Source organism: Rhinoraja longicauda, chromosome 30 (assembly GCF_053455715.1).
Source record: "Rhinoraja longicauda isolate Sanriku21f chromosome 30, sRhiLon1.1, whole genome shotgun sequence".
In the NCBI taxonomy this organism is placed as follows: Eukaryota; Metazoa; Chordata; class Chondrichthyes; order Rajiformes; family Arhynchobatidae; genus Rhinoraja; species Rhinoraja longicauda.
The window spans coordinates 23,502,512-23,527,099 of NC_135982.1; the positions used below are offsets into that span (position 1 = coordinate 23,502,512).

Here is a 24,588-nt window from a genome sequence, read left to right on the forward strand (position 1 = left end):
AAGGGAAATACTGCATTCTCCAAGTTTCCTCAATCACACATGTCTTGTGGTGGACATGTATTGGCTTTACATCATTATTTCTAGGTCAACGTCTGACTGTTTCCTATCCAACAGCACAGTGAAAGCAACATTACCCACAGCCTGCAGTGGTGGAAGGGCAGTTAGCAATGGGCAATGAAATTGTTATGGTAGTGATGTATCCATCCCTAGTAAAAATGTACTTAAAAAATACACAAAACTACACCTCCCTTCTAACAACAAACTAGTATTCAAGAACGGGCCTAAATACAGAAGTTTGTATGTATTGGGTGAAGATGGGGGAGGATGGCACTGCACATTAAACTTTTACCATTAAAGTTGACAGTCATAACCTTTTCCCCCAGGGTGGAAATTTCCAACACTAGAGGGCATAGCTATAAGGTGAGAGGAAGAATGTTTAATGGAAGATAGGCACAAAATGCTGGAGTAACTCAGCGGTACAGGCAGCATCTCTGGAGAAAAGGAATGGGTGATGTTTCGTGTCGAGATCCTTCTCCAGATAGAAAACACAGAAATGTTTAATGGAGATGTGCGGTGCAAGTTTTATTTACCCAGAGAGTGGTGGGACCCTGGAGCGCACAGCCACGGGTGGTCGTGGAGGCAGATACCATAGTGGCATTTGAAAGGCTTTTTGGATAGGCACTTGGAAGTGCAGGGAATAGAAGGATATAGATTACTAGACCAAGTGGTCCCGTTGGGCCCAAACCTCTACTGCATTGGTGCAGCATCCAGTCCTCCCCCTTCTCCTCTCTCCTCAACCCCCCCCCCCCTCCCCCACTCCCCCCCTCCTTTTAAACTTAAAAATGTGAATAACTTAAAAAATTTACACCGATTTCCATAAACCTACTTGCATTATCACTAAAGTGACAATGGTGCGTAAGGTGGGCCTAAAATTGCCGCGCTATCGTGCACCGTTTTGCCTGAAGTTCATTCACAAACAAGATAACAAAAGAGAGTTTTAGTATACAGATGTATAGGCAGATTAAATCAGTTTAATATGGCATCATGTTCGGCACTGGCATCTTGGGCCGAAGGGGCCTTTCCTATGTTGTATTGTTCTGTTCTATGTACCATGGTTATTAGCATTATGATATTTTTTTAGCAAGATATTGCCATAAATAGAAAACTGACCTGAATTCCATTGAATGGAGTGCCTCAATTCTTGCCTGGGTTGAGATTGAGAATTCAGCTCAGTCTAGATCTAGATTTATAAAAAAATTACCATTTACTGCCATCCATAATTGCCCTTGAGAGATGGTGGGGGACCATCTTACTGCCATCCTTCTGTTCAAGGTATTCCCACAATGCTGAAGCACTGGCTTTTCCAAGACCTAGATGAAGTAATGATGAGAGGACACCAATATATTTCCCAGAATGGTGTGCAATTTATTGGAAAATTCAGGCGATGATATTCCTGTGAGCCTGGAGCCCAACTCATTCTTGGTGGTAACTTCATTGTTGGTACATAGTGCACTCACTATGGGCCATTGATGAAGGGAATACACATTTAGTATGGCGGTTGGGGTATCAGTCAAGCAAGCTGCTGTCTTGGATGCTGTCAAAGTTCCTAATGTTATTGGAATTGCACTCATGTTAGCTAGTTGAAAATATTCCATCACACTCTGTGCCTTGTGGAAAGGCTTTGAGTGTCAGGAAGCTTGTCACATGTATAGGATACCTAGCCTCTGACCTGCTCATCACCACAGTATGTTGAGCTTTTGGCAATGGTCATGCCATTGACTGCCAAATGTAGTTGATCAATCTTCCAACTGTTGGACATGATCATTATCTGACACCTTTGTAGCACAAATGTAACTTGCCATTTATCAGCTGATGGTTGAATGTTATTGCAGTCTTGCTATGTCCAGGCATAGATTGTTTCATTCCTGAGAAACTGCAAATATAATTGACCAATCAGCAGCAAAAGTCCTCAGTTCCAATCTTATGAGGTAAGTCCAAGGCAAAGCCCAGGGAATTCTCCTGCAGGATGTCCTGGGGGCTGTGATGATTGACCTCTGACCACACTATTATCTTTTGTGTGAGTTATGATTCCAAGGACTGGAATATTTTCCCCTGGATGCCCAATGACTTCAGTTTTACCAGGCCTCCTGATGCCACAATCAGTCAAATGCTGCTTTGATATCAACAGCTGTCACTTTGCCTCATCTCTGAAGCTCAGCTAGTGGTCCTGGCGGAACACACAGTAGGCATCAGTTATCTGGTTATTGTGGACTAAATGCAGGTTGAAGTAACTGTTGTTGCCACGATCTGTCACTTTGCTAATGATGTAGACTGACAGATACACTTCAGGCAACATTTTTCCACAAAGATTCCTGGAAAGTCTCATTGCCCTTTCTCACCAATCCTACTCAGAGTCACAGTAGTCCTCGGTGCACATTTCCTTTAAATTTCCACTTTAAAGCAGTACTGGACAATTCTAATCCTTCACATTTAATATTAATCTGGCTCTCCCATGTATGAAATTACTTTGTGAAAAGAAAAATAATAATTTTCCTAGAATTGTTGTTCATTGCCTGCTTCAGGTTAGGATCCAGTTACAGCACTAATTATACTATTCAAATCTATTTTAACGTCAATGACATAGACCCATCCTCTCGCTTTTCCTGTTGTTTGCAGACAGATGTCATTTTAACCAGACTCAGTCAGAGGCAAATAAGATTAATTAAATCTTATTTCAGTTTCCTGATTATTTACTCTATTTCCCAAATGATTAATTTACTCCCTGCCCCAATTACATTTACCATTTATTGCATTGTCTTACATTGACCTATCTTTTTGTTTTAATTTCTCAATATAAATCAGGCAATTGAATTCACCCCAATCAATGATGCTACTAATTAGAAATTGCGTCTTGGTCTATTGTTCACTGATATCCGCAAACCATCTTTTTCCATTAATATTAATTTCCACAAATATCTTAATATCTGATTCAATTCCATTGCCTAATCAAAAGTAGTAGGTTTTAAAATGAAGTATTGGGGAAATTAAGTTGAAGATTAGAGCTCATACCAAACTTGGTTTACTCCCTACTGCAGCTGAAAGGCAAGGAACACTAGGAATGTAAAGCTCTGCAGTGAAAGATATAAATCCTGAAAACTCCTCAGAAATTTCTCCCACATATTGATGTGCTTGCAGCTATTATCATTCTGTCCGATTACAGTGGATGATGCGACTTTCTCTTCGTGCACGCTCGGCATCAAACACCAGCAGGTGGCTGGCCAGGGTTTCTTCAGGTCCAGTCATGATCAGTGATGGATTATTCTCCTGCAGAACAAAAGCAAGAATGAGAAGTCATACAGAGGGCAATCATGGCTTCAGTCATACTGTATTAGAGAGAGTGAGAGGGTGGGGGTGGGAGAGAGCAAGGGAGAAAGAGAGAATGGGGGTGGGGGGGAGATGAGTGAGGGAGAAAGATAGTGGGAAAGAAAGAAAGTAAGTGAGAGAAGGTAAGTGGGGAAAAGGAAGTGGGGAGAGGGCAGGAGGTTCTGAAAGAAAGGGCGTAGAGTTTATAGAAAGGGAGCAGAAGAGGGAATGGAAATGAACAGGAATTTTTGTTGGGTAAGGCGAATGGCAAGTGCAGAAGATAGTGAGTAGAGGGAAAGGGGGTGGGCACAGGGAAAGGGGTGGTGGAGAGGTAAAACTGCAGTGAAAAAAAAGGAAATTGGGGAAGAAAAAAGAGTGAAAGGAAGTGGTAGGAGGGAAGTGAATGGGTTGATAGTGTGGCAGAGAGAAAGGGAGTGGTGCAAAAAAGAAAATGAGGGGAAGAGAATGGGGAGAGAAAGGCAGTGGAAAAAAGGGTGAAGGTAGAGAAAGCAAATAGGGAAAAGAAAGGCATTGGGGTGAAAAAGAGAACGATGCGAGCGAGAGAGGAGTGGGAAGGCAGGGTCGGAAGAAGTGTAGTCTAGATAACTGTGGGAGACGATAGGTTTGTAATAGACTATCCTTTGATAGTCTGTCTCCTGTGATGAAGACAGTGATTGAGAAAGGGGAGAGAGGTGTTCAAGATAGTCCAGGTGAATTTGAGGACTGGGTGGAAGTTAATGGTGAAGTTAATAATGTCCATGATTTCTGCGCGGGTGCAGGATATAGCCCCGATGCAGTCGCCGATGAAGCAGAGGAGGAGTTGGGGGATAGGGCCAGTGTATGCCTGGTATAAGGACTGTTCAATGTAACCGACAAAAAGGCAGCCGTAGCTGGGACCATGTGAGTCCACCTGATACTCCTTTACAGCTCCCAGGTTGCAGCCTTGTCACATTGTGTGCTTATCTAACCCTGTTTTAAATGTGCAAAGTTTCCAATCCCATCAAACTTTCAGGTGTTTATTTCTAGATAGTGAAGAAAAGGTGCTTATTTCCACTTTAATCGTTCTACATATTTGCAAAAGATCTATATCTCTGGTTAATGATTTCTTTGCTTTTCCAAATCTTCAACACCTTCATGAACTTTCTCCTTGCTGATCTTTTCTTTTCGGGTCCAGGCAATGTCACAAGAATAGAGAACCGTAGATGGTGGTTTACAAAAACAGACACAGTGCTGGAGTTACTCAGCGGGTCAGAGTCATCTTTGGAGAATATTGATAAATGACGTTATGGGTCAGGACCCTTCTTCAGACTGATAGGGGTGAGAGAAGGCTGGAAGAGAGGTGGGGCAAGCTAAAGCCTGGCAGGTAATATACAGGTGGGGTGGGGATGGAGGAGGGGTAGGGGTGGGGAGGGGGTTGTTACACAAATAGTTAGATAAAGACCAGAGAAGACAAAACAAAAATTATTATATAAGGATAGCAGAGTTGTAAATTGTGAAGCCAGATGAAGGAATGTAGGTGGAAGAGGGTGGGGGGAACAGGGAGTGGGAGGGAGGAAATATGTGAGAGTCCAGGTGGGGTAGAGGGAGGAGGAGGGGAGGGGGAAAGAAAGAAGTGGGGGATGGAGGGAAAAAGTCAGTGGGGGGGGGGGGGGGGGGGTTAGCTTAATTACCTAAATTTGGAGAAACCAGTGTTCATACTATTACATTGTAAGCTACCCAAGCCGAATATAAATATGACTGTTCCTTCAATTTGCATGTGGCCTCTCTCTGGCAATGGAGGAGGCCCAGTACAGAAAGGTCAGTGTGGCAATGGGAGAGTTAATATGATTAGCATCTGTGAGATCCAATAGGCCTTGGCAGACCGTGCAGAAGTCGCCAGGTCTATGCTTGGTCTCGCCGATAAAAAGGAGGCCACATCAAGAACATCGGATGCAGTAGAAGCGGTTAGAGGACGTGCATGTGAACTTCTTTTTCTCTCTCCCAACTGCATAATTCTCGCTCCATCCCTTTCCCTTTGACAATACCACCGAAGATCCACCTGTTACCCCTGTGGTCGACATGAATAAGAACGAGCTCGTCTGTCGCAGTGATGCCGAGACTGAGGTCGGGCCGGACAAGGACAGACAAGGACAGACAAGGACCACCGAGAACAAAGAACAAGGACGGGCCCAGTGGCCGACGAGACCGAAGACCCAATGGCACATGCGGGGGAAGCTTGGAAGCCCCGAAGTATGGAGAGTCAAGGACGGAGCCGCTGAAAGCGACGGATGTGAGGAGTGGACCGGCAGGATATTATCTTTAGCGCCTTCAAGGTAGGTTGCAGGAGGCGCTCCTTGGGACACAGGGGTGGTCGGCAGAGTAGAGGGATGTCGAGTCGCGGGCCTGCAAGCTTCCTGGATTGGGAGCGCTCCAGGACTTCCAACATGTGGACAGGAGTTTGGACTGGTTGTGTTTTCTGGATTTTTAAATTTTAAACAATGCCAACATTGTGACAGCTGTCCATTTGTGGTTGTGCAAAGGAATTCCACTGTGCTGTGCATACGTGACAATAAAGAACCATTGAAGAACCAACCTTGTGCACTACCATTTATTTTGCATTTCTTTACCTTGATGGCCTCCTCAAATGTCTTATCACATACTTATCCTGGATTAGAAGCTAGTTTTCTTCCGGATTTGGATTGTATTCTAAGGAATGTCAGAGGTTGAGGGGAGAATCGATAAAAGTATATAAAATTATGAGAGGCATGGATAGGGTACAGTCCCAGGGCCGTCTTTACAGCATTATGGGCCCCGGGCAAAGCAGTGTACTGGGGCCCCTACGACAACTACTCACAGGAATAAAAATGTAAATGGTCGATAAAATTAAACACCCCCCTTTCCCCAGCACCCCCATTTCCCCCACTCTCTCTTCCCCCCCACCACCAACCCCCACCCTTGCTGTCCCCCTCCCCAGTCCCACTCTGCCTCCTCCCACCCCCACTCTCTCCTCCTCCCACCCTCCCCGTCGCCCCCACCGTTACTCTCCCCCACCCCCCTTTCCCTACCAGCCCCCCCCCCCCCTGTCGTGCCGGCGAAAAGCACTTACCGAAAAGCACTTAGCAATGGACTTAGGGTGCTACAATGTTGCGAAAAGCACTTACAGATCGCTGTGAGAAGCACTTAGGGATGGAAAAGCAAAGCACTTAGGGAGCTAATTGTTGCGAAACAGATCGCTGTGAGAAGCACTTAGGGATGGAAAATGTTGCGAAAAAAACACTGGGACCGAAAATGTTGCGAAAAAAGCACTTATTGAACCTACATTTTTAAAGTAGTATTTATTTATTGCAAGTCATTTAACATACACAGATCAGCATGGGGCCCCTATGCTCGTGGGGCCCCGGGCAAGTGCCCATCAGGCCCATGCGTTAAGACGGCCCTGTACAGTACAGGATGGAAATGATCAACACTATAGGGCATAGCAATAAGGTGAGAGGGGAAAGTTTAATGGTGATGTGTGGGTCAAGTGTTTTCTTTACACAGAGTATGGTGGGGGCTTGGAATGCATTACCGGGGGTGGTGGTGGAGGCAGATACAATAGTGGCATTTAATAGGCTTTTAGATAGGCACAGGGAAGTGCAGAAGATAGCAGGATATGGATCATCTGCAGGCAGATGAGATCAGTTCAGCTAGGCATCATGTTCAACACAAACATAGTGGGCCAAAGGGGCCGTTCTGTGCTGTAATGTTCTATGTTCTAGAATTTTCTTTTCTTATTTGACTATCACCAATGTTTGGCTGACTGACCCATGACTCATGCATTGTTGCTTCCATTTAAAGAAGATCTGATAACTACTAAAGTGCTGGCACAGGATCTTTTCATTATCATGGGAAGTATTAATGGGATACAAATAAATCATGTTTGCCTTCACTAGGCCGGGCACATGAAAAGTATCAAGGTTAGGGGAAGTGATCAAGCCAGTTGTTCAGTTCAGATATACAAGTTCTGGACTTCCAAACTGAAAGTTAAATGGCACTAAAATTATATTCTGCATGGGGGAATCAGCACATGTACTGATGTCGAGAAACCATCGGGGGGCAGTGCAGCCTCACAGCAGAGTAATGTATTCTGTAAAATCTGTATTTTTGTAAAATGGAGCTTTACTCAGCATCTGATCACTGAGTAATTTCAAGAGAGCAAGAAAGTCACTATTGCACACAAACAGAAAGGGAACTACAGAGGCATATTAAACAAGGGAATGGCCTAGTTGGTTTATCCGTGGTCAGAAGGTTCTCAAGCTGGAAACAGAGGTGGGAATTATGCTAAATTAAAGTTTAGATAGTGTTGAAAACAGGCCCTTCCGCCCACCAAGTCCATGCTGACCCATGAGCACCCATACACTAGTTCTATATTATTCTAGTTTCACATTCTGCACACTAGGGACAATTTACAGAAGTAAATTAACCTACAAAACAGTGCTCATTGGTTTAAGTGAACCAAAAACCACAATATGTTACCGTTGACCAAATGGAACAAATTGACTCAATGTAGTAGTTTCTGAGCACTCAGCTCTGGGCACTATCTTTGAAAGTCACTATTGCACACAAACAGAAAGGGAACTACAGAGGCATATTAAACAAGGGAATGGCCTAGTTGGTTTATCCAACTAGACAATTTTGGCAAAGGAAGAGGCCATTAAGGTTCATTATATCAGTCAAAAAGAGTAATCCAACTTAATGCCAACATTGGTCTACAGCTCTGCATGGAAAGTTGGCAGTCAATGGGCCAGTTTTCATTGGTGGAAAGAGTTAGCAGCTTCAAATTCTTGGGCATTAACATGTTGGATGACATCCTGGGCCAAGTGCATAGATGTAATCATGAAGAAAGCAAGCTAGTAACTCTTTCTTGGAAGCCCCAAGTCGAGGAGGGAGCTTTCCTAAGAAAGGGTTTCAGCATATGTCAGAATACTCCAACAAACATCTACAGAAGTACTGTAGAAAGTATCATGACTGATTGGTTGTGGCCTGGTAAGGCAATCCCTACACACAATTACTCAAGAAGGTGCAGAGATTGGTGAACTCAGAACAGCCCATCAAAGACACAGCCCTCTTCTCCATTGAAATCATCTATGAGGTGCTGCCGCGAAGTTGGCATCTACCAAGGGCCCCCTTACCTTGCAGTCAATACCCTCTTCTCACTGCTACCGTCAGGTTGGAAGTCTGAATTCCCACACCACCAGGTTCAGGAACAGATACTTTATTACAACTATCAGATTATTGAACCAATTTATAAAACACTAACAATAATCCTACCTTGAAAAAGGAACACTTCATACACTACCATGAACATGCCTATTTTTGTAATTATGTGTTTGCACGTCTTGTTTTTTTGCCGTTTTATTTTAGAAATTTGTCTAATTTATCTATAATTTTTTTTTTCTTCCTGAGTGCATGTGCCTGTAATGCTGCTGCAAGCAAGATTTTTCATTTTACCTCTACCTCATCGTCCTTACGCATATGACTTGTCTGCAGGTCACAGCTCATCAAGTAGGCTTGTGTACTTTTTAAAAATAGTAAAGGGTTCTCTCTTTTCTTTGGACAATGAACTTCAGATGACCCAAGAGATGAAACAGAATTTCCTCAGATTATTTCTAATCCTTCTACCAATTACTTTAAAAATATGACCTTGTTTTATTTTTATCCCTCTATAAAGGGAAATTAGGGCGTTTCTGGTTAATCTATCTCAGTTCCTCATCACTTTATATGTCTAGAGCACCCTACAGTTCAAGGAAAGCAGTCCACTTGATCCCATCTTTCCTCATTCCTCATCCATTTCCAATTTTGGATGCAATTTTCTAGTCTGGGTAACAACCTTGTAAATCTTGTCCTTACCTGTATGTGGTGGCCTGAACTGTACATAGTCATCAAGCCATGGCTTAACATATTGCATCAAGTTCTAGCATAACCCCCCTGTTCTTATCCTATAAATTAAGGCTAATAATAGAAAATTACACAAATACTTTCCTAACCACCTAATTAACTTGCCTATTACCTTTAACAATCTGTGGAACAGAGCTCCCTTTATGATTCCTCACAACTCAACATCTTGCCAGTTATTTAAATCCCCATGTCTTTTTTCACTTACTGAAATGCATTAACTCACACTTCATTTGCCACTTTTCTGTTCAGCTAACCAAGCCATCAATACCTTCTTGCAATCCCAAACATTCCTCCTCTCTGTCAACCACACGGCCAATTATTATAGATATATCACCTGGAAATAACATAATTGAGCCCCTTGCATTTAAGTCTAAATTATTAATATATTTTACATAATGTAAGGACCTATTACTGAGCCTCGTGGCAGTCTTCCAGACACAAAACACCCATCAACTAGTAGTTACAGGCAGTAAAGAAAGAAAATGGCACGTTGGCCTTCATAGCGAGAGGATTAGATTTCAGGAGTCCTACTGCACTTGTGCAGGGCCCTGTTGAGACCTAACCTGCAGTATTGTGCGCAGTTTTAGTCTCCTAATTCGAGGAAGGACATTCTTGCTATTGAGGTTCACCAGGTTAATTCCTGGGATGGTGGGAATGACATATGATGAAAGAATGGATCGACTAGGCTTATATTCACACAAATTTAGAAGGATGAGAGGGGATCTTAAAGAAACATATACAATTCTTAAGGTATTGGACAGGCTCGATGCAGAAAAAATGTTCCCTATGTTGGGGAAGTCCAGAACCAGGGGCCAGTTTAACAATAAGGGGTAGGCCATTTAGGATTGAGATGAGGAAAAACTTTTTCACCCAGAGAGTTGTGAATCTGTGGAATTCTCTGCCACAGAAGGCAGCGGAGGCCAATTCACTGGATGTATTCAAGAGAGAGTTAGATATAGCTCTTTAGGCTAACAGAATCAAGGGATATGGGGAGAAAGCAGGAACGGGGTACTGATTTTGGATGATCAGTCATGATCATATTGAATGGCAGTGCCAGCTCGAAGGGCCGAATGGCCTACTCCTGCACCAATTTTCTATGTTTCTATGTAACTATTGCCCTTTATATGCTGGCACTGAACCAATTTTGATGCACTTGTCACTTTCAAATAAAACCATGTGCCTGCAGTATGAAACTGTCAGAAGCCTTATTAAAATCACAGCAAACACATCAATGACATTGCCCCCATGTACACTTCTTAATACCTCCTCAAAAAATTCAGACATGACCCTCCCTTAAATACATCCACACAGATTACTCCCCATTAATCAGTGCCTTTGTAAATAAAGGTTTCTTTTTATCCCATCGAATAGATTCCAAGTTAAATTAACTGGTCTGTGATTACGTGATTTATCTGTTCCTCTCTAATGATTACTACAACATTAGCACCTTTGACGAACACTCCAGAGAGGATTATCAAATTGTAATCGGAACCTTCACAATTGCCTCTCTTGTTTTTTAATAAATAGTCTGGGACATATTTCAGCTGGGTTGGTTACACTCAATTACCAAGAGAACAAAAAAAACCTAAATATGTCAGAAATCTGAGGATGCTGCAAATAGCAAATCAGGCAGCAATAAAAATAATAATTCAGGTCTATTCATTCAGATAAGACCAATAGGTTTGTCATAGTAGGGGATTTTAACTTTCCCAATATAGACTGCGAGTGTCAATGTGCCAGGATCTTGGACAGGATAGAAATTATCAAAAGTGTTCAGGAAAGTTTCCTCAGGTAATATGTAGAGAGCCCTGCAAGGGAGAGGGCAAAGCTTTATCTGTTCTTAGGAAATTGGGAAGGGCAAGTGACTGTGATATCCCAGGGCAAGCCTTTTGGTTCCAGTGACCACAGTTTTATTAGCCTTGAAATAGTTGTGAATAAAGACAGGGCGGGCCCACAAGTTAAAATTCTGAATTGGTGCAAGGCCAACTTTGATGGTATTTGACAGGAACTTGCTAAAGTTGATTAGAGTAGGTTGTCTGTGAGCAAGGGATGTTTGGAAAGTGGAATGCTTTTAAAAGTGTGATGATGAGAGTTCAGGGCATGCATATTCCTGTTAGTGTGAAGGAAAAGCCAGGTGGGAGTAAAATAGGCGAAATGATAAGACAAATCAAGATACTGGTCCGGAAACATTAAAAAAACATTTGGAGAGCTACATGGATAGGAAAGGTTTAGAAGAATATGGGCCAAACTGCAGGCAGGCAGGACTAATGTAGATGGGGTATGTTAAGTATAAGAAAATAACTGCAGATGCTGGTACAAATCGAAAGTATTTATTCACAAAATGCTGGAGTAACTCAGCAGGTCAGGCAGCATCTCGGGAGAGAAGGAATGGGCGACGTTTCGGGTCGAGACCCTTTGAAGAAGGGTCTCGACCCGAAACGTCGCCCATTCCTTCTCTCCCGAGATGCTGCCTGACCTGCTGAGTTACTCCAGCATTTTGTGAATAAATACCTTCGATGGGGTATGTTGGTCGGCAATTGGGCCATATGGCCTGTTTCCACACTGTATGACTCTGACTCTAGAAGTCAGAAATCAATCCATTCCTAGTTCTGATAAAAGGTCACTGGATTGAAACATAACTTTTGTTTTGCTTTCCATTGGTGCTGCCTGACTGGCTGTGTATCTCTGCTTTTGCTCTCAGCTTGTTTCACGGCTCATTCCACAGCCTGAACTCTAACTGATTTTCCCATCCTGTCTGTTCGTACGCAGTTGCTGTTCATTAATTATTACCATATTATTTGAAATTGTATCAAGTTCAAACCAAGCTCCTGTTCAGTAACATGTTAGTCTATTTGAAATCCACGTGCATGGACATGTTGAAAGGTAGTGTGAATTTAGTTATGCTGCACTGGCAGCCTAATGTCCTCTACTTAGACTTTAGAGATACAGTACGAAACAGGTCCTGTGGCCCACCGTGTCCGTGCCGACCACTAACACTACCCTACAAACAAGGGACAATGTTTTACAATTTTTACCAAGTCAGCACCTTAAGGACTGCGATGCAATGTCTAAAAGGATAGAAAGGGAAGGGCAACAAATGATGGATAAAACACTGCCCTGATGATTAATTTTAAGAGTCAAAATTGCCACACAAGCAAAGGCATGTTATGTTTTGTGCAGAACAAAATCTCAAACAATTTGAATGGCTTGTCTTGCTGCTGTTAGTTAAGGAATGTCCGCAGGGAAACTCCTTGTTCTTCTTCACAACCACCAGAATAGGACTCAGTTCAAATATCATCTAAAGCTCAGCATCTCCAATAATGCAGCAGTGCTCAGTTATATGCTGGATTGCCAAGCTCAATCGCCGTTCACAAATTATATCGAACAAACAATTTCAATTCAATGAATGAAACTAACACTTGATAATAACCATTACAATAAACATACAAACCTTCAGAGAGGGTAGCGATGTAGAATTCAATAAAAGGAGAAAAAGTAAAGGATCTTTAATAATTATAAAGTTACTTACAGCAACGGCTTGTATAAAGCTGTCCATCAGGTAATAGTCAGCTCCTCCATGCCCTCTCAGCTGAGTTTGCTGCAGTATAGAATAATCCAAGGGGTACTCCTTTTTAGTCTGTGTGAGGAAATCGAAGACTTTCACAGGGTGCTGTCCTTCGCTTGACAACTCACCCTACAAAACAAGAAAGTAGAAAATGTAAGGTAACGTGATAGCAAAGAATAACGTGAATAATCATTCATACTCACACATTAAGTAAAATCACGTGGGCAGGTGAAGAAAATAGAGTAGAGGTTATGCTATAGCTACACAAAACACTGTTTTTGCCACAATGAAGGAAGGACGTTTTGGCAATGAAAGGAATGGAATGCAGACTTATCAGACTGATACCTGGGCTTAAGCTACATTACAAGGAGCAATTTGAAAAACTACGGTTGAATTTTCTGAAATTTAGAACACTGAAGGGGAACTTGAATTTAGTTTTCAAGAGAGGGAAACTAAGTTTAGTTTTCTAGAGAGGGAAACTAATAGAATCCACTGGAAGGAATAAATTCTGCTGGTTGGGAGTCTTTGATTAAGGGATAGGGTCTAAAGCTTGAGACAATTCTTTCAGTGGTGAATTTAGGACAGATTTAAAAACACAGAGTGATGGAGCCCACTTGCATTTTTAAAAAACTGCCTAGGTCCATTTTATTTTTCAATCTGACCTTGGTAGATTTTTGTTCACCAAAATAAAATAGTATAGAGCGAAGGCAGATACTGATCACAGACTCGAAGGGTCCTGGTGCTATGTTGAAGGATCCTATGGCTCCTGTTCCTCACCAGATAAGTTAGTTAACCCATAATGGGTTGCGAGGGCTAGATTTCTACTTCCTCTCTCTGAACTACTGGTGGCTTTTGGCAAGTGCATAACAAACGTGATAACAATTAGCATGGAGCTATATCCACAACTTGAGTCTGAGCTCAAATTTACTTGCAACATTTTTTTATAATAACTTCAATATGTCCAGAACATTAATCAAACAATGAACAGCCAATAATGTAATTATATTACTTTTAAAAGATTTTAAGGCATTTTTGATCCTGTCCAACTGAGAAATTCCAACTCCATTCATCTGGTTGAAGTGATGAGCAGTTGAACAGAACATCAATATGAACATCACTGAAAATTCCCAGAACAATGTCAAGAAAACCCCCCATCTCTGAGCCCAAACTATTGGTATGAATCATCGGGTTCAATCCTGACTACGGGTGCTGCACTGTAAGGAGTTTGTACGTTCTCCCCGTGACCTGCGTGGGTTTTCTCCGAGATCTTCGGTTTCCTCCCACACTCCAAAGACGTACAGGTATGTAGGTTAATTGACTGGGTAAATGTAAAAATTGTCCCTAGTGGGTGTAGGATAGTGTTAATGTACGGGGATCACTGGGCGGCACGGACTTGGAGGGCCGAAAAGGCCTGTTTCCGGCTGTATATATATGATATGATATGATATGATATGGGAATGAGTCCTTCAGTCCATCATAATCGTATTGATGGTGGGAAAGTTATCAAAAGGAATTCTGAGAAAAAATATTTATTTGATCTCTATCCTGTGCAAACACATCTTTCCTGTAGTGTGTTGACTAAAACTGTACACTAGACACCAAATGCAGTCTAACCAGTAATTAGTAAAGCTGCAATCTTATGTCCCATCTTTTACATTCTGTGCCTCGACCTATGAAGGCAAGCATTTGTTATGGCTTCCTTATAGGCAATAGGGACTTATGGCCCAATCATATATCATATATCATATCATATATATACAGCGCGGAAACAGGCCTTTTCGGCCCACCAAGTCCGCGCCGCCCAGCGATCCCCGCACATTAACACTATCCTACACCCACTAGGGACAATTTTTTACATTTACCCAGTCAATTAACCTACATACCTGTACGTCTTTGGAGTGTGGGAGGAAACCGAAGATCTCGGAGAAAACCCACGCAGGTCACGGGGAGGACGTACAAACTCCTTACAGGATCGAACCTGAGTCTCCGGCGCTGCATTCGCTGTAAAGCAGCAACTCTACCGCTGCGCTACCGTGCCGCCCTACCTGTACTCCTATTTTCAGGGAGCTATGGACTATATCCAGAGGTTTATCAACATTCCTTAATGCCCTACTATTTATCCTACCACTCTTGAACTTCCCAAAATGAATCACCTTGCACGTCAAAATTAAATTCCAATTGCCATTGCTCCGCCTAACTTTCCATCTGATCTATGTCCCACTGTAGTCTTTGATAACCTGCCTTGCCATCCACAATATCCCCAACTTTCCTTCCCAACACCAATCCTTTAGCTGTTGGTAATAAATACTCAGACAATAGATTCTAAAAATGTATTTTAGATTAATGGCTAAACCCATTCAGTGAAGATAGCATTAATAAGGCAAATAATTAATCTATGGCTGCAAATGTCAAATACATGCAAATAAAATTCACTGGCACTCAGCCTCTGCAGCCATTAGAGCACTACAATAAGCAGAAGCAAGGCAAACAGAGAAAATATCTATTATTCTTGGTATGTACTCTGCAAACAAAAAATAAGTGCATGCTTATTGGATAATATTGTATTGTTTTCCTTGCCAATTTTCTCTCCTTCCCTTAATTTGCCACTATTAATATTTCCTTGTCTACAGTTCTGTTTGTGCCAGTTCCTCCAGGAGCCTGACCAAGTGGCCTGTCCTCGAAAACAAGGCCAGCTTTCAAAATATTCAACTGTTAGAGACATTACAACTGAACCTAGTCCCACAAGGGCCCAGGGCGGACAGAAGCTGCTTCTATCGGCATATCTTGGTTTGATTAGAAATTGGAAATAAATTCAGAACATACTGGATTAGCACTTCAAGCAGAATACATGAACAAAAAAAATAGTGAAGAATGTTAGGTCAATTACTTTCCTCAAAATCGTTCAGATGAAAGGCAATCAATTTGAAAAGTTCACTTTATTTTTCTCTCTCTTCAGATGCAGCCTGACTTACTAAGAATTTCCAATATTTTCCAGTTTAATTTCAGATGTCCATCATCTTTATTTTACTTGGTTTTGTATTAAGAATCTTATTTTTCTTCCCGCATTTTGGGGATGTTGGCAATGTTGGCTTGACCATCATTTATAACTTTTTCCTAAATTAATTGGTAGGTGGTAGTTGGCTATTGCAACCCTTCTAGTGAAAGTACTGCCACAATGCTATTGGATGTGGAGTTCCATGATTTAAAACCAGTGACTTAAAGACACAGTAATATATTCCCAAACCAGGTAGATGTGCAATTCACAGGGAAACATGTTGCCCTTGTCCTTCTTGGTGGCAGAGGCTGTGCTTTGGGAAATTGGAAGTAGAAAAATAAGAAATTTGAAACAATTTGCAGTAGAGTGGCGCAGTGGTTGATTATTCTGATAGAGATTGATTACATCTGTCCAGTGATTCAGAATGAACCATTCTGTTGTGTATCACGGAATCGGAATAATCCTCTGAGCTACCAAGAGAGATTTATTACATAAGGTTAAAAATATAATTAAAATACATTGAATGTCGATTGAATTGAATGAATACGAGGTATTGATCCAATGCAGCTACATGGACAAGCTTGCTGTGGTCTGACTTCCAAGAAGGAGCAGTGCTCAGGAATGGGATATCTTTTCCTATTAGTTGTTTGGAACAGCTAAAAATAAATGGATGGCGCAAAAAAACAGCCTTTCAAGAGCAGAAACTGCATTTCATACACAAGGTGGTAGAATATTGGGCAGCACCTGCAAGAATTTTCAATCTTTTATGTAAATTGACAGAAACATAGAAAATAGGTGCAGGAGTAGGCCATTCGGCCCTTCGAGCCTGCACCGCCATTCAATATGATCACGGCTGATCATCCAGCTCAGTAGCCTGTACCTGCCTTCTCTCCATACCCCCTGATCCCTTTAGCAAAAAGGGCCACATCTAACTCCCTCTTAAATATAGCCAATGAACTGGCCTCAACTACCTTCTGTGGCAGAGAATTCCAGACTCACCACTCTCTGTGTGAAGAAATGTTTTCTCATCTCGGTCCTAAAAGACTTCCCCCTTATCCTTAAGCTGTGACCCCTGGTTCTGGACTCCCCCAACATCGGGAACAATCTTCCCGCATCTAGCCTCTCCAACCCCTTAAGAATTTTATATGTTTCTATAAGATCCCCCCTCAGTCTTCTAAATTCCAGCGAGTACAAGCCCAGTCTATCCAGTCTTTCCTCATATGTAAGTCCCGCCATCCCAGGGATCAATCTGGTGAACCTTCTCTGTACTCCCTCTAAGGCAAGAACGTCTTTCCTCAGGTTAGGAGACCAAAACTGCACACAATACTCCAGGTACGGTCTCACCAAGGCCCTGTACAACTGTACAAGACAGAACAATGTGTTAAGTGAGCAATTTAAATTCCACTGTGTGAAAGCATCCTGAGGTCAGAAAAGGAACTCCATCGCGACCAACATTTACTTTTATAAAAACAATCTTTTGAATTCATAAAACATTTCAAGGGGACCTGAATACCAAGTGCAGGGAGCTTTGCTATACATCTAAGCCATGCTGTATCTGCCCCAGTAGATCTGGTGCTAGCACTTCTTGCATGAGCTGGAAGATATGACAGTCTTAGAAGATATTTAAAAAGGGCAAGAATGACATTTGATACATTAATCTGAATTAACCTATTGCACCTGAAATAGATATTAACAAGAATAAATTAAGCTTTTAAACATTTTTTTATAAACATATTGACCCTGTTACATCTCTTGCTCTGCCTTGTATTTTTCTGCATGAAGCCAGATTTCTATATTCTTTTAATTATTTCTTGAGCAAATAATTAATTTGCATTTAGTCAGTCTAAACACAGGCAAACTCCCCGCAGCACCATCTGCTCCAAGCGTGGCTTTACAATAATAAGTGCCTCATCGTTCCCTCATGGGACTCATCCCCATTGATTTTTCATCAGGAACATGGTTCTGAGGCACTTAATTCCCATCAAGCTATCAGCTGCTATAGGCACATTGTGATGAGATCCCAGGAGCATTTCCAATGACATAATGATATTATGAATCAGGCAGACCCTAGATGGAGACTGACATCAGGATTGAGGTTGAAGGGAGTTTTTCCTCGTGTCAGTTCTAAACGGCCTACCCCTTATTCTTAATTGTAAGGTTTAAAACATTTAGGGCAACAAAATTCTGAAGTTTGCATTGAGTTATGAGTCCATGAGTTATATCGCCATATGAAAATAACTTAGACATCCAGTGGGCTAAGACAGAAAGCGCACGTAGCATAATTTCTTGACAGAACTATATGTTTGCTAAATAAAATGATCAAGTTGTCAATGGCAGTACAGAAAACATCTGACCCGTACTGATACTTACACACTGCATGCTCACACACCCACACACACGTACACCAAAACAAATGGGTAAGAACATAGATTCATGGGTATGGCATAGCCACACACAGTACAGATGAACCTAAACTTTGTACCATGAAGTTTTGAACTGTCGGCTGGCCTGTACTCTCATTTCAATGTTGCCTTGATGATCCTCAACTGGGAACTGGAAACTAGGAACTAGAAAACTTAATGTCATTTTATGAAAGAATATTACGATTGAGAACTGTTTGCACCAAAATGACTGGAAAGTGATCCCCATTTTGAAGTCCACCCCAAGTTGAATGATCTCAGTCAGGTGAGTTCAACCAACAATCAAATCTGCCATGAACTTATTAAATAGCTGAGTAGCTAAAGGTGTTGAACAGCCTGATTCTGCTCCTGATATTCCAGCAACATCTTTGAACCGCAGTCCAATAAATAGCCTAGATTTCCAAGAATTTATTTCATTCTGTGGGTCCCGTTTAAAAATGCGTATGCATGGATTTCAAATGATGTTTAGAATGGGTTTGATTAAAAGGAAGGAAGGAAGCCATGAATTTTCTAACACTTCACAATTTCAGATTACCAATCATCGCCTGTATCCAAATTTGAGAAATGACAACCTGGAAACAATGAACCAATCCCCAGCAAGCAGCAGCATTTCCAGCAAGGAAAAGGGGGGAAAATAGCTGCAATCATGTAGGACAAAAGCAATAAATGGCAAATATGAAAATTGTGATATCAATTGTTCCAGGAGTACAATATCTGAACTATTTTAGAGACAGAGATAGGCAACCATTATACTGAGACATCTCAGCTGTCTGATCTATTTATAGCACTTTGTGTTTAGAAATGAAACTTTGACAAACAATTGTGCTGTCAGGAAAACACACCCGATACTGTGTTCAGCGTGATCTGTCGGCTGTGCCATAAATGCTCTTCCTTTGTTACTTGAATAGCGGAAACCTTCATCACAAACAACTTCATTTCTGACAGGAGGGGAGGAGTTGGGTCCTCATGAGCTGACAACGAGTTTTCAGATCATACTATTACATTTCTAATTTTATTTTTCTTGTCAATTCATTGGCTGCCCTCCACTCTTGGGCTGCAATTCCATTAAATGGTGATAGTCAGCAGTCAGTACAGGTCTCCCCCTCTCCCATCCCTCTAACTCACTTATTTTCCGATAATACAAGGTAAAACTTTAACTCGCCCCCACCTCCACGCCTGGCACATTTTCCTTGGTTGGGATTGTTATTGTTTTGCTCCGAGCATAATAACCATCATCTGACTATATACAGTACCAGCAATAATCAACGACACAGGGTGGTACGGTGGCCCAGCTACTAATGTCACACTTAAGAAAGCAGCATAAATGCAGAAGAGACCCAGCTGTGACAGGAAAGGACATGCTGAGCACCACAAGTGTCTGGGAGTAAATGGTATAGAGAAGCATGTAGAGACATCTACTACAGTCTCATTTTTACCATTCTCGAAGAAGTCAGTAGCACCACATCTTTAGCATACCAACTGGAACATCCACTGAGAAAGACTAAGAGCCGGGTACAAAAATGCATTGTTAATTCAACCTGGCAGTTACATGAAAGGGACTGCAGTCCTGGACAGGGACCTTCAGTACTGTAATGCAGCTGTGGATATTAATGCACTATTTTTATCCACTATTTTATTTTTGTTCCATAGTACTGCCCAAAAAACCCCAATTTTGACATGAGCCTCAATAGTGAGGACTATTAAGCTTTTCCACTCTGAGAGCTGAAAATTATTTAAATTACTACACGTGCACTACTAACAGGCAATAATGTGTATATTTACAAGGAGACACTTGCCCTACTCCTTTGTCCAGGGCACTGAGAATGACCAAATTGACTGTAATTTATGTTGACATTATGACATCCAAACAAGAAGCAGACCTAGAAGCTAGTTCTTTAAGATGCTTATGGTGCATTGATAAACTCACATAATCATGAAAAATTCATATGTAAAAACAAGGAATAGCTGACGCTAGTTTACACAAGAAGACACAAAGTGCTGAAGTAACTCAGTGGGTCAGGCAGCGTCCCTGAAGCACATGGATGTGAAGTTTCGGGACAGGGCCCTTCTTCAGACTGCTTGTCTGAAGAAGGGTCATAATTGATCTTTATTACAAAACACAATTAAAGATACATGTCCCCCAATGCCCATTTTCGGACTACTTTTATCCCTGATGCCTTCTAAGTAAAAAGATTAATTCAGCACCAAGAGAACTAGTAAAATTAAACTGGGATCCAGGGAGAGCTAGGTGACTGGATAAAAAAATTGCCTTCATGGAAGGAAGCAGAGGGGTGATGGTGGAAGGTTGTTTTTCTGACTGGAGGCCGGTGACTAGTGGTGTGCCTCAGGGTTCAGTTTTGGGTGCATTACTGTTGTGCCATATATCAATGATTCGGATGATAATGTGCAAGGCATGATTCGTAAGTTTGCAGATGACACTAAAGTGGGTGCTATTATAGATAGCAAAGATGGTTATCAAAAATTATAGCGGGATCTTGATCAGTTGGTCTGAGGAATGATTGATGGAGTTTAAAACAGATAAGTCCAAGGTGAAACATTTTGGGAAGTCAAACCAGGGATGGACCTTCACAGTGAAAGGTAGGGTCCTGCAGAGTTGCTGTCATATGTTGAAAGACTGGAGCGACTAGGCTTGTATACACTGGAATTTAGAAGGATGAGAGGAGATCTTATCGAAACGTATAAGATTATTAAGGGGTTGGACACGTTAGAGGCAGAAAACATGTTCCCAATGTTGGGGGAGTCCAGAACAAGGGGCCACAGTTTAAGAATAAGGGGTAGGCCATTTAGAACTGAGATGAGGAAAAAAGTTTTCAGTCAGAGAGTTGTGAATCTGTGGAATTCTCTGCCTCAGAAGGCAGTGGAGGCCAATTCTCTGGACGCATTCAAGAGAGAGCTAGATAGAGCTCTTAAGGATAGCGGAGTTAGGGGGTATGGGGAGAAGGCAGGAACAGAGTACTGATTGAAAATGATCAGCCATGATCACATTGAATGGCGGTGCTGGCTAGAAGGGCCGAAGGGCCGAATGGCCTCCTCCTGCACCTATTGTCTATTGTATTGTTGTAGAGCAGAGGGATCTAGGAGTGCAGGTACAAAGTTCCTTGAAAGTGACATCATAGGTACAAGAAGGCTTTTGACATATTGGCTTTCATCAGTCAGGGTACTGAGTATAGAAGTTTGGATGTTATGTTACAGTTGTACAAGACATTGATGAAATCACATTTGGGGTATTGTGTTCAATTTTGGTAATTCTGCTAGAGGAAAGATGTTAAGCTGGAAAGAGTGCAAAGGATATTGCCAGGACTTGAGGGCTTGAGTTACAGGAAGAGATTGGGCAGGCTAGGGCTAAAACTTTTGGAGTGCAGGAGGATGACGGGTGATCAGAGGAGTGTATTTGATCATGAGGTAGATGCTTAAGGGTGATCTGAATGGGGTGTATAAAATCATGAGGGGAATAGATAGGCTGAATGCATAGTCTTTTACCCAGATTTAGAGGAATCAAGAACTAGTGGACAGGCAACATAACATCTCCATGATAAGTCTCGACACCGGTGCCCTGCAAGGATGAGTTCTCAGCCCCTTACTATATATCCTATACACTCACAACTGTGCAGCCAAATTCTAGTCTCATTTGAAGATACCACCACCGTCGTGAGTCGGATGTTGAACAATGTCGAGATGGAGTATAGAAAGGAGATAGAGGGCTTGCTAACATCACATCAAGGTTACAACCTCTCCCTCAACGCAAGCACGACAAAACAACGACTTCAGGAAACAAAGTGATGTAAATGCCCCAGTCAACATCAACAGTGCTAAAGTGGTGATGGTAGCGGGCTTCATTTTGATGGGCATAAATATCACCACCAAATATAACACGCCTTGGCCCAACCACAATGGAGCTACCACGAAAAAACACACCAACAATTCACCTGGAACACCCATGGACAAGTTGAGTTCATGAAAAGAATTGGGTCAGGAACCAGACAATCTTTTTTTTTTTCAGAGCCACAAGGAACTGCAGATGCTGGTTTATAAATTATGAAATTATGCACTGTGATTTTAAAATCTTCCTTTCTTTAAATCAGTCTGCTCTTGGCTAATTAAAGACAAACATGATTAAGACACTTGTTTTGGCCCCAATGGAATTTAATGATGCATCTGAATTACAGGAAGTTTTTCCATTGCACACTTAGGAATTCTGAAGTGTGGGAGAGATCTGTTTTCACATGTGCCGCATGTAACAAGTTTAAATTTGTTGGGTTTTTGTTGTCATTGCGAAGAAATTATTTGGTGAATTTAATGGTTTAGGATACGAAGGAAAATAATGGTAACAGAGGAGAAAAGGCATCAGGTGAAATGTACTGTAGTTTCAAACATTATCTATTATCATAATTAACATAAGGAACCATCAGTACCAGTTACTCTCTTCATTTATGTAATCGCAAAAGGGATTGAAAGTGTATAAACACTTCACAATGCCTTTTCAATGTAAAGAACATTCCAAAATGGAAATAGATGTTCATTTTGTGCTCGTTTATATCCAGATATATGACATGCTGAAGAAAACCTTATAGCCTCAGCCAAATCAGATCAACACACTTATAAAGTTAGTTACGGTGGTTGAACAGCAAGTATGTTCCTACTCCAGTCCCATAGTTGAATAGTACAAGTTTGGCAGCAGAAGTCTGGATTTAAGGGAAACTCTTGATGTTTTTCTCACGGGTTTGAGATGTTTTGCTGAATATTGCAAGAATGATACGTTTTGACAAGTTATTTCAGGATTGCATGGTTTGTGGAATCTAAAGTTTGTATCAAAGGAGGCTATTCCATGACAAATAAATGAATTTCAAGCAGGCATTTGATATTGTCCAGACAATTGAGGTGACAGACAGACAAGCGCAGATTTTGTAACATCACCCAGCAAAGGCCCAGAATGTTTACGAATTGTCGCCAATCTCTACTGGATCTTCTTTAAGAAGTTGGCCTCACCTGAACGAAAGATGCTTAGCTATTGACCGCAGACACAAAGGGCTTTTTTGCTGTAATTGTGGAATCAAGGGATATCCGTCAACTGCTTGTTTGAAATTTTAAAAAACCCACAGCAAATTCAAGCAGCCTGAAACCAATTGGTAAAAGAGTACTAAATATTGTATGCATTTATTCGGTGGACAAGGTAGTGACCAAGATGGATCATATGCACACTAATAGAATCTAGAAGGTGCACTTCAATAATTTTAAGATGCAAGAACACGGATGAGGAAAGATAAATGAATCTTTGCTGCCACAGCAGTAACCTAATTTAGCTATAAAACAAATGTTAAAATATTTCATCCAGTTGAGGTGAGAGTGCAAGCAGTGTGAGATGCACCTGGTCCAACCAATTTGACAGAGTTGAAGGCCTTTGTAGGACTCGTTATCAACTCTGGATGTTTCCGACCATCTTTGAGCACAGCACTGTACGGTTAAAGGGTTACTGAATCATAAAATAAAGTGGACGCTGACATGGAAAAAGTTGTGTTCCCAGAGATTAAACAGTTGCTGCTGAGTTCATAGATTCTTGTTCATTACACATTGCTGCTAACTCTAATGCAACAATCATCTTATAGCACTGGTACATTTTGTTGCACCGAAGGGCCGAATGGCCTCCTCCTGCATCTATTGTCTATTGTCTATTGGGATGAGCAATTTTTCATCATAATCTTGTTCCTAAGCACAGTAACATAACACACAACTAGATAAATAAATATTTTCAACTGTCAGGATGGAGAAGTTCTATGTATTTGTGTTGCTGGAACTCTACAATTTTCATAAACAGCAGGCTTTTCAAAGGATTTTTGTTATTCCAATGGGATGCTTCTGATAGACTGCAGTGTTGAATGTTGCTGGTATCAGGGCTGTAGAACATGCCCAGCACACCAGGCAACATTCAAACAGAAAGAAAAAAACTGAACCAAATCCAGATAAATGACAGGCAGAAATGGGCAGTTCCAATATAGACAGGAAGAGCAAGTTACTACAGATGGAGGATTCAATATTGAGTCTGAAAGGTCGCAATGACAAATTGACGATGAGGTGTTATTCCCCAAATTTCTGCTGGGCCTTGTTGTGATTGTGTAGGAGGTTGCAAACAAATAAGTCAGACTGAGACTGCATTGGAGAATTAAAGTGTTAGTGAAACGGAAGCACAGGATCACTTCTGTGACGTGGACACAGGTGCTCTACAATTGTGGTACAGCATCTTTTGCACTCAACAAAGCAGGAAACACGGTGAGATGCAATGTTCTCAGTTACTGGTGACATTCCACCACAAT

General features: G+C 41.6%; 1 protein-coding gene across 4 annotated transcripts in view; it reads right to left on the reverse strand.

The window, feature by feature from the left end:
• Positions 1-851: 851 nt before the first annotated feature.
• The window catches only part of LOC144608076 (putative oxidoreductase YteT), a 116,362-nt gene continuing 92,625 nt past the window's right edge, over positions 852-24,588 (reverse strand). For all 4 annotated transcript variants that reach the window (XM_078425373.1, XM_078425371.1, XM_078425372.1 and 1 more), the window contains 2 exons: positions 12,809-12,973; positions 852-3,324 (listed from right to left, as the gene is read on the reverse strand). In XM_078425373.1, the coding sequence (XP_078281499.1) occupies positions 3,202-3,324; positions 12,809-12,973 (288 nt within the window). In that variant the 3' untranslated portion in view covers positions 852-3,201. The remainder of the gene's footprint in view (positions 3,325-12,808; positions 12,974-24,588) is intronic.